A 16,544-nucleotide genomic window follows, 5' to 3' on the forward strand; every position below is an offset into this window, starting at 1 on the left:
GCGTTCCTTGCTTTCCTCTTCGCGGAAGTCATCAGTTGAAATAAGTGTATCCAAATTGGATATCTAGTTTTTTATTTTTAATCGTGGGCTTTCTCTCATTTCCTATCACAGCCCGAATATTACATAATTTCCTGCCAAGAGTTTTATTAATTGGTTGTTTGAGTGCACCGCCAACATCCCAGTGTGGATTGAAACACTAATGATAATAATAATAATAATAATAGCTTTGATTTATATGGCTTTATGTTAGCAAAGTCAAATATTTATTAAAATGCTTAAAAGGAAAGTAGTGCTAGCGACACATTTGCTGGCATCCTTGGCAATCCTTGGCTCGGGGAAACGTCAAAGTAACTCAGTCCATGACATGTGTCTAGTAGTCGCAGATGTCAGCATTGCCGCTGGTCTCGTGAAGTCCTCTTGACACTTTCCAGGCCAGCAGCCGCGACAGAGCGGGCGACGTGGCCGACTCCACATCCGAGCTGTACTTCCCCACAATGCAACGAGTGTGAGCACTGGCCAGTGACACCTGACGGATGCAAACACTTGTAGCATTACACACTTTTGTAAAAAAAGAAAAATGAACCAAACAGATAACATACCTGAGCTTTCTGCACCAAAGCCACATCTCCGATGTCACAGGCAACGTTGTAACCTTGGAGTAAGCTCTCTCGAGCTTGGTCATACTGTTTCTGCAGGGAGGGAGTGAGGACCATGATTTTGTGTATGTGTGTGTATGTGTGTGAGTGTTACCATGTTAGTGTAGACATGGCCCAGGCATAGGCATGCGTCGACGAGGTGGTGATGTAAGCTCTTGCTCCGGGAGATGTCAACCAACGTCTCCAAAAGCTTGATGGTGTTCTTGATGTTTCCCTTACTGAAACACAAACACACTTTTGTCGGAAAAGGGCGAGTCTCATTTTCAGTATCCGAGAGTACCTTTCATATAACTTGGCCATGGCCTTGTAAGCCTTTCCCAGACCGTCAAAATTCTCCGTGCTGCTGCAGATGGTCATGGAGGTGTTGAGGTACTGCAAAAAAAACCGAGTTACATTTCAGACATCAACTCTCAAGCGCTCGCACGCACCTGTTTGGACGTGTCGTAGTCTCCGACTCTGTAGTAGGCGAGTCCGAGCTGATAGGCGGCTTCCCCTTCGATGTTTTTGTTTGCAGCTGCAACAACGCACGTCTGGTGTTTTACGAGCGGGATGGCGGCGAGGGCGAGCGGCGGCGGTCCACTCACACTCGGTGGCGGTGGTGTAGCCTTTGTGGAGGAGCTCCAGAGCCTTGTCGGTTTTGCCCACCTTGATGCGAGCGTCTGCCTGGCGACTGTAGATGGACCAGAGGCTCTCGCGGGCTCGACGCGGCAGGGAGCGACCGGACGAGTCCACCCAACCGCCTTCGTCGGCCATTTGCACGCAAAGTTCGGCCTGGTGCCTTGCCTTGTCCAGCTGACCTGCATGTGTACGAATTGTTATTTTGATGGCAAATAATTTGAGGGAAGACTAAAAATGAATTTCAGGAAAGAAGGTTGCCTGCCTTGCTGCAGGTAGAGCTCGGCCAAGCAGGCCCGCCCCTCGGTGGCGTGCCGCTTGCATCCTTCCTCCTGCGCGTCGGTGCACGTGTGGTAGAAGTGCAAGCTGAGCCATAAGTCCTCCAACTCGGCCGTGAAATAGGCGCCCAAATGCAGACGTTGCTCGTACGCCGCCGGCCAGCGACCTGCCGCAACCGTCCGTTAGACCCCGCCCCCGAAAAGTCAGATCTCAGAAGTGAGTCAGTATACCGTCCCGTTGCGCCTGCTCGGCACGGCTCAGGTAAAGACCGATGCTCTCCATTTTGGCGTGCTGCTCCTCCAGCGGCGTTTGAAGACTGAGCGCCGAGTTGATCTCCGCCCCCTCCCGGCGCTCCTGATCCAACCGCAGCAGAAGGAAGAGCTCCGAGAAGGACCTGGAACAAGAGCACATTTTGGACAACGAGGCGCTCGAATGGCTATCAACTCAAAAGGGAATTCTGTTTTTTTTTTGAACAACTGCAATAACATGAAAATTTTTTCAACCACTCAAAACTGTCCAACAAGACATACAAGCAATAATTCACGTGAGCTACCTGTGGAAGCCATGTTTTAGCAGGCCCACGCAGATGTTCTGCTTCCGGCTATTGATGAACCTGCGAGAAGGGACATTCGTTAAATCAAATTCATGCTTAGCAGTGAAACAAATTGGTCACCGTGGCGACCAAACTCACTTTGCGATATCTTCTTTGGAGAGACAATGTGCTGATTTTTCATTGTGTTGGACAGGCTTTCTATAAAAGACACACAGAATGTTCCAGTAACTAATTCAAGTCAATGTTCCACAATGTTCCCATCGTAGCGTAGATAGATTTATCGTAAATAACCGATTTTCTTACTTGCTTCTCTGCCTCCTGACCCTCGAGGACACTCCTGGTAGAGAGCTGCCTTGCGCTTCCATTCTCGGCTGTCACTCAACCTGGAGGCGGGGCCAATATTTTAGAAAAGGTGAGCGGAAAGGAAGGAAAAAGAGGACGAAGGTAAGAAAGGAAACTTAGGGAGAAGTTAAGAAACGAAGGCAGAAAAGTAGGTTTAGCTAAACCTAGTAAGATGGGAGGATAAAAATCGCAGAAGTAGCTTATAGCTACTTTTGTGCAACCATGTGGACCTGTTCGTAAAGTTCATTTCACGTTATTTACAATTGAAAGTGGACTTACATTTTAGCCTTATTTCCTGTCTGCAGTAACCTGAATTAGTAGCTCACCTCCACTCGGCCTGGCGACAACAACGTACAGTCGGCGTCTCCTCTTTTAATTTCGCTAGCGTCACCAAGGAGCTCTGTTTTCAGTCAGCTTGTCATGTTACCCTGGCAACGCACGTCCCCCACGCGACATTTATCTCCATGGCAACCAAGGCCGATCGTCGCCGGCGCGGTCGAGCGAGAGCAAGAGTCGCCACGAGCAGGTTGCTAAGCAGTTGAAACGTGCCAACTGATTTAAGAGCTCTTGAAATTGTCTTTCCCGAGTGTGCGTCCACGAGAGGTGAGTTTAAGTAGGGTGATCAGACGTCCTCTTTTTCCCGGACATGTCCTACTTTTGAGCCCTAAAAAAAACGTCCGAGGGTTAATGTCGTACAATCAGTCTTTTGCATTTTGTCATCTGTTGTTGACAACTTAAGAGGATGGAAATTGTATGCGTTTGATTTGCCACACAACTTGTTAAAGTCTGAAGTCACGTGTGGCGCACAACACAAACACATCTCATCGTTGTGGTTCGATGGGGACTCGTCTTTTCTTTCTAAGTGAACCAATTAGGCCGACAACGTAAAGAACATACGACACATGGCAACACTTCGCTTCAAACGTACTAATAAAGTCAACGCTAGGCCGCCGACTCTTTATTAGCCAAAATAAAAGCAAATTTGTGTTTACAAGATGTTCCACTGGGAGGTGGCAAGGGGGAGGAAGGGCGTCGACATGTGTCCCTCTAAAGCAGGGACCCACAGGATGGGGTTCAAGATACAGACTGAGTTCTCGAGGTCCATCCGTGGCAACAATGCTGTCTTCACTGCTGGTTGTTTTGCTTCTATCAGCCGGGTCCCGTTGCCATGGGAACATCTCAACTGACCCAGGGGACACGGAATCTCCCTCGTCCCGGTCCGACTCTTCCGCCATCCCCGGCTGCACGAGGACCACGGCCATCGACGGTACCTTCAAGTGCATCAACACCGTCGTGTCATGCCTCATCTTCGTCGTGGGCGTCGCCGGCAACGTCACCCTGTTGAGGATCATCTACCAGAATAAAAGCATGAGGAACGGCCCCAATGCTCTCATTGCCAGCTTGGCCCTAGGTGACCTCATCTATATCGCCATTGACATTCCCATCAACGTATACAAGGTACCGGTTACCGTCTCCCACTGAATTTTGCAAGCTGGTAGTACGTTCAGATGATGTCATTATTATGATATATCAGATCTTCTAAAAGTTGTGGGGTGGGCCCTCCGAGGAGAGCAAGGTGCGACCCAAGAATTTGACGGTTTTAAGACAAATTCTCGTGCTTGTAGCTTTTAGCTATGCGCTGGCCTTTTGAGGACAGCCGCTTTGGTCTCGTCCTGTGCAAGCTCTTCCCCTTCCTCCAAAAAGCCTCGGTCGGCATCACCGTCCTCAACCTGTGCGCTCTCAGCGTGGACAGGTAGACACGTACACACTGCCCGAGAATATTTCAGTCCAGGTTGTACTTAAACGGAACTGCAAAATGGCGGCGCCAGGTACCGCGCAGTGGCATCCTGGTCACGCTTACCGAGCAGGGGCATTCCCACGGCAACGGCGGCGGAGATCCTGGCCATCTGGCTGCTGTCGGCCGCGCTAGCCGCGCCCGAGGCCGTCGGCTTCGACATGGTCACCTTTGAGTACAACAACGTTACCATGACGACCTGCATGCTGCGGCCCACTTCGCCATTTATGACGGTGAGTGAGTGTGACCAAAGTACTCACACTCTACTCAAGTCAAAGTACTTAGAGTCTCTGACTTGTGTTTCAGTTTTATCGGGATGTCAAGGACTGGTGGTTGTTTGCTTTCTACTTCTGCGTCCCGCTGGCGTGCTCCGCCATCTTTTACGGCTTGATGACCTGCGAAATGCTCCGACACCGCAAGGGAAGTCTGCGGATTGCATTAAGTGAACACTTGAAGCAGGTTGGACTCAATTTGTCGCCCATGATGACGAGTCAATCAACATCGATGTTAATGCTTCCCTCACCAAAGCGTCGTGACGTGGCCAAAGCCGTCTTCTGCCTGGTGCTGATCTTCGCGCTGTGCTGGTTCCCGTTGCATCTCAGTCGCTTGCTCAAGAGGACGACCTACAAATCTCACGACGCACATCGATGTGACCTCTTGAAGTATACTTGTAGATAACCTTTCCATTCTGTTTTATATCAGTGATTTCAAGTTGCTTTTATTTTTTCAGCTTCCTGTTGGTGCTGGACTACTTCAGCATCAACATGGCCACCATTAACTCCTGCATTAATCCCATCATCCTCTATTTTGTCTCCAGGAAGTTCAAAAACTGCTTCAAGGTAACGACGAGATTTTTTTTTTTTGTAGCCACGATACCTGAAAGCATGTCGGTCATCTTCTTGCTCTGTGCGTGTCTTTTCCTGCAGTCCTGTTTGTGTTGCTGGTGCCAATCCAACTCCGAGCTGCTGTACAAGCACACGCAAAGCTGAGCCAGGAGAGAATCAAGAACATGGAAGAGAAAAGACAGTTTTCATTTTATTCATAGTCAACTCTTTTAAATGTGTTACAAGACCCATATTTTACATTAAAATGTGTGCACGTTTCATGTTTCTCACATTCAATTCCCTGGAAAATGTGATTCCGTAAATCCTCTTTACTAATTAGTGCCCTCTGGTGGCTGGTTTAAACACTGCATCACAGAACAAATCTTTTGTTTTACTACAGCCAACAAACGAAATCTATCGCTCGTATTTTTAAACGTTTTATGCATGTATACAAGAGGCTAATACTTAATTATCGTTGTTTTCCGTTCCACTGCTCATTTCACTTTATTTTAAATGTACTCCGATTAAGAAAATATAGACACGTCACCGTAAATATGACTTATAAAAAACATTCATTCATTAAACTATGCGTAAAATCATTTTCAATATCGAAATCTACATCTTCACGTGACTGAGCTCGCGTACGTGACGCAACACACAAACAAGGCGAGCACGCGCATCGTGCTCGCGCGTACGTACATGTTCTGTGGATGGCGATTGATTGATTCAGCAGCTAAATCGGCTGGTGTTCCTCGGTCGGGATCGCATGGCGGGACCTGGGAGGAGGTTACGACGGTTTGGGGCGGGGGACACAAGAGGCGTTGCCTGGTAACAGAATCCCCCCCTCGGCAGCCTGCAAGAAGACAGCAGAGCAGGCCCACCAGCGCCTCCATCAACAAGCTTCGACGTTCAAACGTAAAAGAAACAGTAAACATACCTGTAAGTTACAGACATTATTTGTAATATTTAAAATGCTATTTTTATGCAATACACAATATTTATTAAATACTGCTTACAGTTTGTATGGAGCCAAGATATATTATGAGTGAAATTTAACTGTGGCCAGACGTAATGTGAATACAAAAAGCTATGAAATAGATGTAATGAGAGCACAAAATAAAAATGTATGGAAATATAGTTGTGGCTCCGTTTTTGGAGAGCTCAGTATCCTTATCTAGTGCCCAGACTTGGGAAAGGGGGGGTAAAGACTAAATAGTGAACTAAGTGAATCTCCCGATCGATATTAAAAGGTGTCTCACGATGTATAGGTCCCGCAATGCCGTGCTCGTGCGTCCAGTGGCGGCGATGGATCCGCCCGCTGGTTCTGCTCCTATACGTCGTCCTGCTGTTGGCTGTGGTTCCATTGTGCGTCTGGGAGCTGCACAAGGATAAGGTTGGGGAATTGTCTTGATGAATGTCCCCTCTGAGCTTCTGAGTGAGTGTGTGTTTTCAGGTGGGGACTCACGGCAAAGCATGGTTCATCGCCGGTATCTTTGTCTTCCTCACCATTCCCATCTCAATGTGGGACATCCTGCAGCATCTGGTCCACTACACCCAGCCGGAGCTGCAGAGGCCAATCATCAGGTGAGTACCACCACAATTTAAACCCTAGTAACCATGGCAACATGTAATTAACTACCCGCTTGGACTTCCTCAGGATACTATGGATGGTGCCTATCTACAGTCTGGACAGCGTGAGTCAAAACACACATCCAAATGTGTCCTCACAGTGTCCCTCACGGTCTTGTCTCGCCAGTGGCTGGCCCTGAGGTATCCCGGCCTGGCCATCTACGTGGACACGTGCAGGGAATGCTACGAGGCGTACGTCATCTACAACTTCCTGGTGTTCCTGCTCAACTTCCTGAGTAACCAGTATCCAAGTCTGGTGCTGATGCTGGAGGTGCAGCAGCAGCAGGATCACCTGCCACCGCTTTGCTGCTGCCCGCCCTGGCCCATGGGAGAGTAAGAGGAGGGGGGGGGAGGGGTCGCATGAGTAGCGTGTAAAAAAATAAAACTTCATGTCCCGTCAGAGTGCTTCTCTTCAGATGCAAGCTAGGAGTCCTCCAGTACACTGTGGTTCGGCCCGTAACCACGGTGACCGCGCTGTAAGTTCCCTTCTGTACTTCAGATGCCGGTAAATCATAATCGGTATCATATGACACTATTCTCAGTTTTATTTGACTGTATTTACTTTACAAAGCAAAATGTCAAGAGGTTCCCATTTAGTCCGTTGTCATGGTGACGGGAGAACATAATTCAAGGAGACCCAATGGTAACAACACAGCATGATTTGCTACCACTGCGGCGGCAACACCGCAGAATGGTTACGGAAACCATGGCGACGCACGACCAACCGTGACGACAACTCGGTGACACAACACGTGATTCACTTCCTGGGTGTCCCTCAGGGTCTGTCAGCTGTGTGGCGTTTACGACGAAGCCAACTTCAGCTTTCGCAACGCTTGGTCCTACCTGGTCATCATCAACAATATATCGCAGCTGGTAAAGAATTGATTTTTGGATTTAAAGGATTAAGTCTTGGATATAACTGTGTATGCGCATAGTTTGCCATGTACTGCCTGGTGTTGCTCTACCGAGCGCTAAAGGAGGAGCTGACCCCCATCAGACCCGTGGGCAAGTTCCTCTGCGTCAAACTGGTGGTCTTCGTCTCCTTCTGGTACTAACGTCAACTATCGAGGCAGAATTTAGATTTCACGCAGCACCTGATGTCACCATGATGTTGGTCCAGGCAGGCGGTGTTGATCGCGTTCCTGGTGAAGGTGGGCGTCATCTCGGAGAAACGTACATGGGACTGGGCCAGCGTGGAGGCGGTGGCCACTGGACTGCAGGTGAGAACAGACAAGAAAACAAACTTGAATTTATGATGGCAATGCTGTTGTGTATTTCACCCACAATCCAGGACTTCATCATCTGCATAGAAATGTTCCTGGCGGCCATTGCGCACCATTACACCTTCACCCACAAGCCCTACATACAGGTGCGCACACACACACACACACACGCACACACACACTAACTGTGGGTGAAACATTTAGGAGGCAGAAGAAGGAACGTGCTTGGATAGCTTTCTGGCCATGTGGGACTTCTCGGACATCAGGGCCGACGTCACCGAGCAGGTCCGCCACGTTGGTGAGCACGCGTCCTTCCCTTCTGCCGCCGTTCGAACGAGAACACAAAAGAACACCGAACCTTTTTGTCCCTGAGGCCGCACCTTCGTGGGCCGACCCAACAAGATGTACTTTGGCGCAGCCGCCCGACCTGAGCACAGCGAACACACCGGGCTGCTGTCTCAGGATGCCGCGCCCGCTTCCGTGCCCGCCTCGCCTTCTTCGACCGGTCGCTACCAAGGCCTCGGACACACCGTGGCCCCGCACTCCGTCTCGGCCCCGGCGGGTTTCACCGCGGCATCTTGGGCAGAAGACGACGATGGCGACCGCTCACCAACGCAGGCGGGAGACGCGCATTAACAGGTCAACATGCAACGCTTGCTTCTCAGTGTCGTGAATGGAGCTGGGCGACCAAATGCAGCTTGGACCAGGGTTTATTGAAGGAACTCAAAAGTTCCTCGACTTGGGACAAGAATAACTGAACAGAAAGACCAAACAAGACGAGAACATACAAGCAACTAGAGAACCACGAAACAAGAAGACATGCGACGCAAACAATCCGACTGGAGTGAGGGGGCAGACGGGACTTAAATACGAGACAGCTAACGAGAGGCAGGGTGAGGGTGATCACACTGATCAGGGCACAGGAGGGGAGGGGCGAGCACACAGACAGGCAAACCGAAACTATGACAACAAGGAAACGAACTGTGACAGATCTTGACACTCAGTCAAGATGTGCCACTTTGTCATACTTCCTTGATATCAATTCCATCTTAGGAAATTTCAGGGAGCACAAAAAATGTCCCACTAGTGGTATGTATATAAAAATAGACTTTAAGTTTACATATTAAGTCTGCTTGTTTTATGTGCAATAAATAATACGGTGAAAATCAAACTGACTTGCTTCCTTTAATATTTCTTTACGTGGCACTTGATTCTGGATGAGGCGATCTGGGCCCAGCGACAAAACTATGGCATCTCGGGTCTCTGCAAATGAAATGAAGAAATTATTTTCAATATTGTCAGACAACACATGCTAACTCAACATGTACGTACATGTACGTAAACTTAGACAATCATCAACATTCACTCTGGCAGGCACGGACGGCTTAAGGATTTTTTTTCTGTCCCGGGGCAAAAGAGGTTCTTGACTGATACATAGATATAAATTAAAAAAAACATAAAAATAAATATACATATTTTTTTTAATGACCGTGACTGTCATTAGCAAAAAATGACCATGTACTATAGTGAGGCTTTTTTTTTTTTTTTTAGTCCCAAAAATGATCATATATCTTTTTTTTATTTTAGTAAAAAATATATTTTTCAGCTTAACTTGACAAGAATGGGACAAGATTAAGCTGTGGGGGTCGAGTGGGGTACACAAAAGACGCGGAGAGAGAGCGAATGGAATCGAGAGTGACAGACTGGCGAAGTGTGAGAGACAGAGAAAGAGAGCGAGAGAGAAAGAGAGCGAGAGAGAGAGCCTCGGAGGAGGGGCGGGAGCAGAAGCTCGTTGTGCCGGCGTCTCCTCTCTTGCCTCTGCTGCAGCGGCCGCGCAGCTGCTGATACCCGGACCCCGTCGCGGCGCATCCCTCTCCGATCTCGCCGCTTCTAGATCGCCAATCCCCGGATAGCATCTCGGCTTGGCCCGAACCGGTCGTCGTCACGGTCCAATCCACATGCAGCCGCCGTTTCAGCCGGAAAATACCGGAACCTGCGCACCGGGGAGGAGAGAAGGGAAGGGTTGGGGAGGGGGGGGGGCGAGACTCCATAGCAACAAACCGGCTCCACGGCATTATTGGTAGGTGCCTCCCTCCGCCGTGCGCGCGTTTGGGTGGATTCGTGCTTTTGTTCTAATCCTGTGTGCAGGTTGTGCCGAATGGGATGTAAGGCAAAACACGTGACTGGACTGCACCTGCAACCTTGACTGACATGCTTGCATGCTGCAAGGTGATGCTGAAGCTCTTCTGACCTTACGGCGCGTGAAAACCGGCTCATCGGTGAGCTTGTGGCCCGGGTCAGACAATGTCTGGACCTGGAGGCTGCTGCTGCAGGATGCTGTCGTGACCTCTATTCCCAAATCAGGCTTATCGCTTCTTTTTAGGATCTAATTGGAGATTTGCTTTCTGTTAAAATTATTGTGATTCACAGAAAATGACTGAGTTCATTTCCGTTTGACTCCAAATGAAGATTGTCAGAATGAACTGATAATTCTGCAAAGCAAGTACATAAATTGTGCACCTGAAATGCTAAATTGCAGCCTCAAAATCCAGAATGAAATTACTTTGAGCAAAATTTATGGAGGCTCAGCTTCATTGTGGCCATTTTCTCCAGCTGTAATTAAATATTTCACTTCTTATTTTTAGGATCCAAGTGGATTCTCAATTTCCCACCAGAATCTTCCCATCTCCTGAAATCTGGAATGACGTCCTAGAAACATTCCAGAGCAGTCTTCTAAAAATTTCCACGGAAGCTTCTCAAAATGAATCGCAAGTAGCAGGACTGTCCATCTGGACCCGATCCTGACATCAAGACCATGGAGGTGGAGCACTTTGATGAACGCGATAAAGTCCGTCGAGGGCGCTCAGCTCGGGCCAAGCGGGAGGACTCGGGCCCGAGCTCGCGGGGGAGCAGCCTGGTTCCGAGCCCGGCGCACAGCACCAACTGCAGCTACTACCGCACGCGCACTTTGCAGGCGCTCACCTTGGAGAAGCGTGCCAAGAAGGTCCGCTTCTACCGCAACGGGGACCGCTCCTTTAAGGGACTGGTGTACGCCGTTTCCAGCGACCGCTTCCGCTCATATGACGCCCTGCTGGTGGAGCTGACCCGCTCGCTGGCCGACAACCTCCACCTGCCGCAAGGGGTGCGAACCATTTACACCATCGACGGCTCAAAGAAGATCAGCAGCCTGGATGAGCTGGCGGAAGGTGAGCACAATATTTCGATAGTGATCATATGGAATGATAGAAACACTCAAGAATAGCATCTACGTTTTTTTTAAAATAAAATTAACAAGCATTGCTTCAACTTATAGACAGAATAACAATTCTGACATACATATATTCTTTATCCTCTGCGAAGAACAACTAATATAGCAGCTTACGGAGGAGTTGCTAGTGTCTCTCTCTCTTAAGCATTTGATCTAAATACAGACTGAACAAGAAGGGGATGAGGATTGACCCTTGAGGGACACCAACATAGTCCATGTGTAGTAGCTATCTATACTTAGGCCCATGAAATACTTTCCGGATGCATTTTATTAAGACTAAAAGGATTCCAGCTCAAGGGACTTGAACTGCTCCTTTACATCCGCTCATCAATATTGATCACCGCTAATGTGCACTAATGTACGGAAACGACATCATCTCTTTGTGACACAAAAGCAGACAGTACAACAAAAGTCACGAGGATAGTTTGCAGGACATTTTTGGTTCATCTGAAATTTTAAGGTCCTCACAACTCACGTTTCCGTGCCCAGGCGAGTGCTACGTTTGCGCCTCCAATCAGCCTTACCGTAAAGTGGACTACACCAAGATCTCTGTCCCGAACTGGAAACCCGGTGCTAGTTCTGGGAGCAGCGCGGTGAGCTCTAGCAGGTCTTCCGCCGCGTCCGGCGGAACCGTGACCGGAGTCGGCGGGAGCGTCAAAGAGCGCCAAGAGAGCCGAGAGAGCAAAGACTTCATCAAGCCCAAGCTGGTGACGGTGATCCGAAGCGGCGTTAAGCCTCGCAAGGCGGTGCGGATCCTCCTGAACAAGAAGACAGCTCACTCCTTCGACCAAGTGCTGGCCGACATCACGGAGGCCATCAAGTTGGACTCGGGAGCCGTTAAGCGGCTATACACCCTGGATGGAAAACAGGTGAGCTCAGTTCGGAACACAAACTTAAGCAGACATTCATTGTTGAGATTTTACCTTCAAAGTGTTTTAAGCCAAGACAGTCAAACTTCTGTTTGAAGATTCTCTTTCTGCACAGACTAAATGGATCACGAGACTATTTTTAGACATACACTTACGGATTGAAGAAAGATAACAAAAAACAGACAGGGCTACTGACAGCCCAGGCTTCAAATAAGTTTTTTTTTTTGTGTAGCTGACATGTTTGCAAGATTTCTTCGGGGACGACGACGTGTTCATGGCGTGCGGTCTGGAGAAGTTTCGCTACGCTCAGGACGACTTTGTGCTCACTCACAGTGGCAAGACGGCGGCCTTTGTTAACGGTCTGGCGCCAACACAACTACAAATGCAGACAGCAAGTGTTAAATCCAGATCCAGAAAGTAAAAAGCAAAGCTACCTCAGTTTGGTTTGGTTCTTCTACTCAAAGGGAAGCTGAAGGAGCTCCCCAGGTAAAGCACCTGAGGCTTAAGCCAAACTGTGGCAGCCATTTTACTTTCTGGATCTGAGACCTTTGTCTAAGATACGGGTGCTCATATCAAATATCACCATTTTTTTGCGTAATTAGTCTTCTCATCTTCTCTAGAATGTCGAGTCAAAGTGACTCGTCCTCCTGCATCTCAGAAGACTTCGACTCCTAAGAGTCCCAGTGGATTGGGCTCCTCCAAGGCCTCAGTAAAAGCAGTGCCGCAGTCAAAGTCACCAGGATCAGGTAAAACATTCCAAACCGTTCATAGTTGTTTTGAATCTCGTCCTCATCTCTCTTCCGCAGCCAATGAGACGTCAGGATCCCAGGTCCCAGCAAAGTCGTCCAGGTCGAGCCCCTCCCCCACAAGTCCCGGGACTCGCAGCAGTCTCAAGGTGAGCTATTCAGTTAAAATCCAATATCTCGTTATGTCATCTTCACCGAGACGATCGGCGTCAAGCATCTCTGCTTCGTCTGCAGGTTTCTTCTCATCGCTCTTCTTCCGCGGACATCAATGGCGCGGATGAACACGCCGATGACGTCGCTCTCGAAGGTACGTTATGGCGTCCTTCCAACTGTTTGTCCAACGGCCACGTGACCACACCGTCAAACTTCTCTCCCAAGTGAATGGAAACCTGTCGGTGTCGTCATCGCTCATCAGCAGCAAGTACAAAATCGGGAAAGTGATCGGCGATGGGAACTTCGCGGTAGTCAAGGAGTGCGCTGAGAGGTAAAGACAAGGTAAGTTCTTGTTCGGTGAAAGTGGAGTGACGGTTCTGATGTTCCTGGCAGGTCAACTGGGCAGGAGTTTGCGCTGAAGATCATTGACAAAGCTCGCTGCTGTGGGAAGGTATTTTATGACAATACACAAATTAGCATTTTGTGCAGATTAGTATCTGTGTTGGTGTCCCTCAAGGGTCAATCCTCATCCCCTTCGTGTTCAGTCTGTGTTAGATCAAATGCTTCAGAATCACAATTCTGGTTATGATGGTCATGACTTGCCTTCTGTTCGAACAGGAGCACCTGATTGAGAACGAAGTGGCAGTCTTGCGCCGTGTTCGACACCCCAGCATCATCCAGCTCATCGAGGTGGACGAAACGCCGTCCCAGCTCTTCCTGGTCATGGAGCTGGTCAAGGTGCTCCTAAAAGAGTGACGACGGGTTATCGGGACAAAATTGCAACTCGGTCTCTCTCTGCCTGCTTTAGGGAGGTGACCTGTTTGACGCCATCACCTCGTCCACCAAGTACAGCGAGCACGACGCCAGCGCCATGGTGTACAACCTGGCCGGAGCCATCAAGTACCTGCACAGGATGAACATCGTGCACAGAGACATCAAGCCAGAGAATCTGCTGGTAGGTGTCAGGCGGACGGCCAACGTGGACGCCAGATACAGTTTTCTTCCCGCCAGGTGTGCGAGTACCCGGATGGCACCAAGTCCCTCAAACTGGGAGATTTCGGTTTGGCCACGGTGGTGGAAGGGCCGCTTTACACCGTGTGCGGCACGCCGACCTACGTGGCCCCGGAGATCATCGCCGAGACCGGGTGAGAAGACACAGGAAGCGAGCACAGATGTTATTCAGAGCTGGCAATCATCACTTGTGGACATTTGTTTGTAGTTACGGTCTGAAGGTAGACATCTGGGCAGCAGGTATCATCACCTACATCCTCCTTTGCGGTTTCCCACCGTTCAGAAGGTCAGTGAATCTAACACAGTGGAGGACAAAAAGGCTCCAAAAGAAAACATCCGCTTTTAATCTTCCTCAGCGAGAACAACGTCCAGGAGGAGCTCTTCGATCAGATCCTCAGAGGGAAACTAGAGTTCCCGTCTCCGGACTGGGACGCCATCAGCCTTCCTGCAAAGGTGGCACCTACAACCATCCATGAAAAACACTTTCCCACAGTTCTTAGCAGCTTTTAAAGACCCACTCGAAGATTTGTTTCTAAATGTCGTTCAATATCAATTAAAATACTCATTTTAAAATAAATAAATAAATACAAATAAATAAATTAAAAACAATTAATTTGAATAAATAAAAATGTATGAAAACTTAAATAAATACATACATACATAAACAAATAATCTATTTTTTCTACATTATGCATGCATGAAGACAATTGTTGAAAATATGTAAAGGCTGAAGATTTTTTGGGGGCGCCACGATTGTTCACCGTGTCCATCTTGATATTGTAACAAGTCCCACAACTTGTTCCTCAGATGCTGATTAGTCAAATGCTGCAGGTGAATGTGGACGCCCGCTTCACAGCAGACGAGGTTCTTTCGCACCCGTGGGTGTCGGTAAGCTTGCATCCTTGTGACCGCCATCTTATTTATTTTTTTATAACTGTTCTAAATAACGACGCCGTTCACTGCCGTGTGCGCTCATGCAGGATGATGCTCCCGTCGACTCCGGCAACGAAGAACCGAGCGCAACGGAAAAGGAATCTCCGGGGCTGGAAACCAAGCAGGTTCCTTCCCCGCTGGTCTAGACATCAGCTGGACCAGATCATCTCCTGGAGCATCTTTTTTTTCTAGAGGTCAACAAATTTTGGAGGACCTAATATCCATCTGTGACAATCCCTCAATCCCGTTCATGCAATCACAATAAGTGTGTCCTCAACTCTTCTTACGAAAAAAAAAAGACAGGACGAGTGGCCAGATCATTTCAAGTCTTTCTTCGTACCCAGAATGTCTTCCACTTTTTCTGGGAAGATGCATCCCATGCTACTTCTGTTGGTATTTCCCAATCTGAGGCCAGAAGCACTGTGCCTGTCTGCACTGATCCACACAGGGTTTAAAAAAAAAAAAAAAAAAGGTTTCAGGCCATGTTTCAGCCCTGTTGGCATACTACCTTGTTGAAATTCTAAATATGTTGTACATGTTAGCTGTCATGTGAGTGTGAGTCTGTCGTGAAGTCGGAAATTGTAACGACTTCGGGTGGGGGGGGGAGAAAAAAAATCTGGTGCTTTGGAACTAATTATTCCATTCCTCCATCATTTTGTATGTTGTCTGTGAAGGTGGAATTTAAAGCAGGGGTGTCCAAACTATGGCCCCCGGACCATTTTTTGTAATGAAGAGGAAGAAATCCAGCTTTTATCCTTTTTTTTTTTTTTTAAATAAATGCATGATACAATAGTGCCTCATTTCAATGGGGAAAATGATTTGATGCATCTTGAATTCAAGATGGAGAATGTCAAAAGCGGCAATTGGAAGGGAAAGTTTGGACACCCCTGATTTAAGCAGGAATATTTCCAGCTGTCGACACGATGCAGTGTTTGAAGTTTTTGGCTAGAGCCATTCTTAAGTATTACAAGTTTTCTCTTTGCTTTACACCAAACCAAAAGGCGCCTTGATGTGTCGACATGGTTAGCATTAGCGACGCAAGGTGGGCTAGCAGCTAAAATCTCCTCCTTACAAACATACTTTATGTTTACGTATGTGCTCGTCGTCATGCTTTAGTAGCCTTCAACCAAGTGCCGTAGATTAGGACGTTTTCCAAAACGCTTTCCATGACAAAAGTCCTTTTGAATAGCATTTGTGTGTTTTTGCCAACCAAAACTGGCAACCTAAAAAGGCATTTACTGTAGGAACGCTTTGCTAGCCCCAAAGCATGTGATGTGGTTTTTCATCAAACTGGTGACGGTGCGTTCAAAGACTTTGAAATGGAGGACGCAGATGCATTCAACTGTGAAATAAAACTTAGAGAACGTCGAATTTGTCTTGTTTGGAAATCAGAGCTGGGCCGAGAGATATAATAAGTCAGCCACTAGAGGGCCCCCGTGAGCAGAATGTCATATACAAATGATTTTTAAAAAATTAATTTATTGATTATTAACTAAAACTACTGCACATTTTATGACCTAAATTTTCACATTCAGTACTTTTTTTTTGCATCAAGTTATTTTTATTGCACTTTATCATCCTTGGCTTGCACTGAGAAATAAAGTTGGGACTGTCTTTTCTTAAAGGAGAAGCTCATTCAAACGAAAAC

At 47.9% G+C, this 16,544-nt stretch overlaps 4 protein-coding genes across 11 annotated transcripts; 3 read left to right on the forward strand and 1 right to left on the reverse strand.

Moving 5' to 3' along the window:
- Positions 1 to 215: 215 nt before the first annotated feature.
- Positions 216 to 10,917, reverse strand: ttc29 (tetratricopeptide repeat domain 29). 4 transcript variants are annotated; one of them, XM_088369345.1, is made up of 22 exons: positions 10,899 to 10,917; positions 9,733 to 9,909; positions 9,093 to 9,179; positions 7,788 to 7,907; positions 6,775 to 7,011; positions 6,530 to 6,628; positions 6,324 to 6,442; positions 5,764 to 5,917; positions 4,764 to 5,225; positions 4,501 to 4,666; positions 2,725 to 4,409; positions 2,407 to 2,486; positions 2,242 to 2,301; positions 2,104 to 2,163; positions 1,781 to 1,944; positions 1,537 to 1,716; positions 1,241 to 1,453; positions 1,085 to 1,170; positions 937 to 1,028; positions 751 to 874; positions 600 to 689; positions 216 to 526 (listed from the first exon to the last, which is right to left on the reverse strand). In XM_088369345.1, the coding sequence occupies exons 12-22, from the start codon at positions 2,466 to 2,468 to the stop codon at positions 371 to 373; spliced, it is 1,287 nt and encodes a 428-aa protein (XP_088225471.1). In that variant the 5' UTR covers positions 2,469 to 2,486; positions 2,725 to 4,409; positions 4,501 to 4,666; positions 4,764 to 5,225; positions 5,764 to 5,917; positions 6,324 to 6,442; positions 6,530 to 6,628; positions 6,775 to 7,011; positions 7,788 to 7,907; positions 9,093 to 9,179; positions 9,733 to 9,909; positions 10,899 to 10,917; the 3' UTR covers positions 216 to 370. The 4 variants fall into 4 exon arrangements, with proteins under 4 accessions (XP_088225471.1, XP_088225477.1, XP_088225457.1 ...); XM_088369351.1 differs by lacking the exon at positions 6,775 to 7,011; XM_088369331.1 differs by lacking the exons at positions 9,093 to 9,179; positions 9,733 to 9,909; positions 10,899 to 10,917 and adding an exon at positions 8,142 to 9,069 and having other exon boundaries at positions 6,704 to 7,011.
- LOC148403461 (endothelin-1 receptor-like) lies at positions 3,441 to 5,352 on the forward strand. Of its 3 annotated transcripts, XM_088369398.1 has the most exons (7): positions 3,450 to 3,903; positions 4,071 to 4,198; positions 4,275 to 4,473; positions 4,547 to 4,699; positions 4,769 to 4,902; positions 4,971 to 5,079; positions 5,167 to 5,348. In XM_088369398.1, the coding sequence occupies exons 1-7, from the start codon at positions 3,562 to 3,564 to the stop codon at positions 5,227 to 5,229; spliced, it is 1,128 nt and encodes a 375-aa protein (XP_088225524.1). In that variant the 5' UTR covers positions 3,450 to 3,561; the 3' UTR covers positions 5,230 to 5,348. The 3 variants fall into 3 exon arrangements, with proteins under 3 accessions (XP_088225516.1, XP_088225524.1, XP_088225532.1); XM_088369390.1 differs by having other exon boundaries at positions 3,441 to 3,903; positions 4,547 to 4,902; positions 5,167 to 5,351; XM_088369406.1 differs by having other exon boundaries at positions 4,971 to 5,352.
- On the forward strand, positions 5,719 to 9,087 carry LOC148403462 (transmembrane protein 184C-like). 3 transcript variants are annotated; one of them, XM_088369312.1, is made up of 12 exons: positions 5,719 to 6,006; positions 6,331 to 6,457; positions 6,518 to 6,648; positions 6,722 to 6,758; positions 6,821 to 7,026; positions 7,095 to 7,169; positions 7,473 to 7,566; positions 7,629 to 7,741; positions 7,814 to 7,913; positions 7,985 to 8,062; positions 8,121 to 8,214; positions 8,290 to 9,087. In XM_088369312.1, the coding sequence occupies exons 2-12, from the start codon at positions 6,341 to 6,343 to the stop codon at positions 8,550 to 8,552; spliced, it is 1,308 nt and encodes a 435-aa protein (XP_088225438.1). In that variant the 5' UTR covers positions 5,719 to 6,006; positions 6,331 to 6,340; the 3' UTR covers positions 8,553 to 9,087. The 3 variants fall into 3 exon arrangements, with proteins under 3 accessions (XP_088225438.1, XP_088225428.1, XP_088225447.1); XM_088369302.1 differs by having other exon boundaries at positions 5,719 to 6,003; positions 6,333 to 6,457; XM_088369321.1 differs by having other exon boundaries at positions 5,719 to 5,979; positions 6,333 to 6,457; positions 6,722 to 7,026.
- On the forward strand, positions 9,669 to 16,267 carry LOC148403463 (serine/threonine-protein kinase DCLK2-like). The gene is made up of 17 exons (XM_088369273.1): positions 9,669 to 9,996; positions 10,065 to 10,195; positions 10,562 to 11,122; positions 11,674 to 12,053; positions 12,286 to 12,412; positions 12,674 to 12,799; positions 12,860 to 12,948; positions 13,034 to 13,106; positions 13,178 to 13,283; positions 13,346 to 13,403; positions 13,571 to 13,690; positions 13,761 to 13,907; positions 13,964 to 14,097; positions 14,172 to 14,249; positions 14,320 to 14,416; positions 14,771 to 14,851; positions 14,944 to 16,267. Exons 3-17 carry the CDS (start codon positions 10,732 to 10,734, stop codon positions 15,040 to 15,042), a joined length of 2,106 nt encoding a protein of 701 aa, XP_088225399.1. The 5' UTR covers positions 9,669 to 9,996; positions 10,065 to 10,195; positions 10,562 to 10,731; the 3' UTR covers positions 15,043 to 16,267.
- The last annotated feature ends 277 nt before the right edge of the window (positions 16,268 to 16,544 follow it).

This window comes from Syngnathus floridae, chromosome 1 (genome assembly GCF_059516105.1).
Source record: "Syngnathus floridae isolate MCC-2025c chromosome 1, RoL_Sflo_1.0, whole genome shotgun sequence".
NCBI classification, from domain to species: domain Eukaryota; kingdom Metazoa; phylum Chordata; class Actinopteri; order Syngnathiformes; family Syngnathidae; genus Syngnathus; species Syngnathus floridae.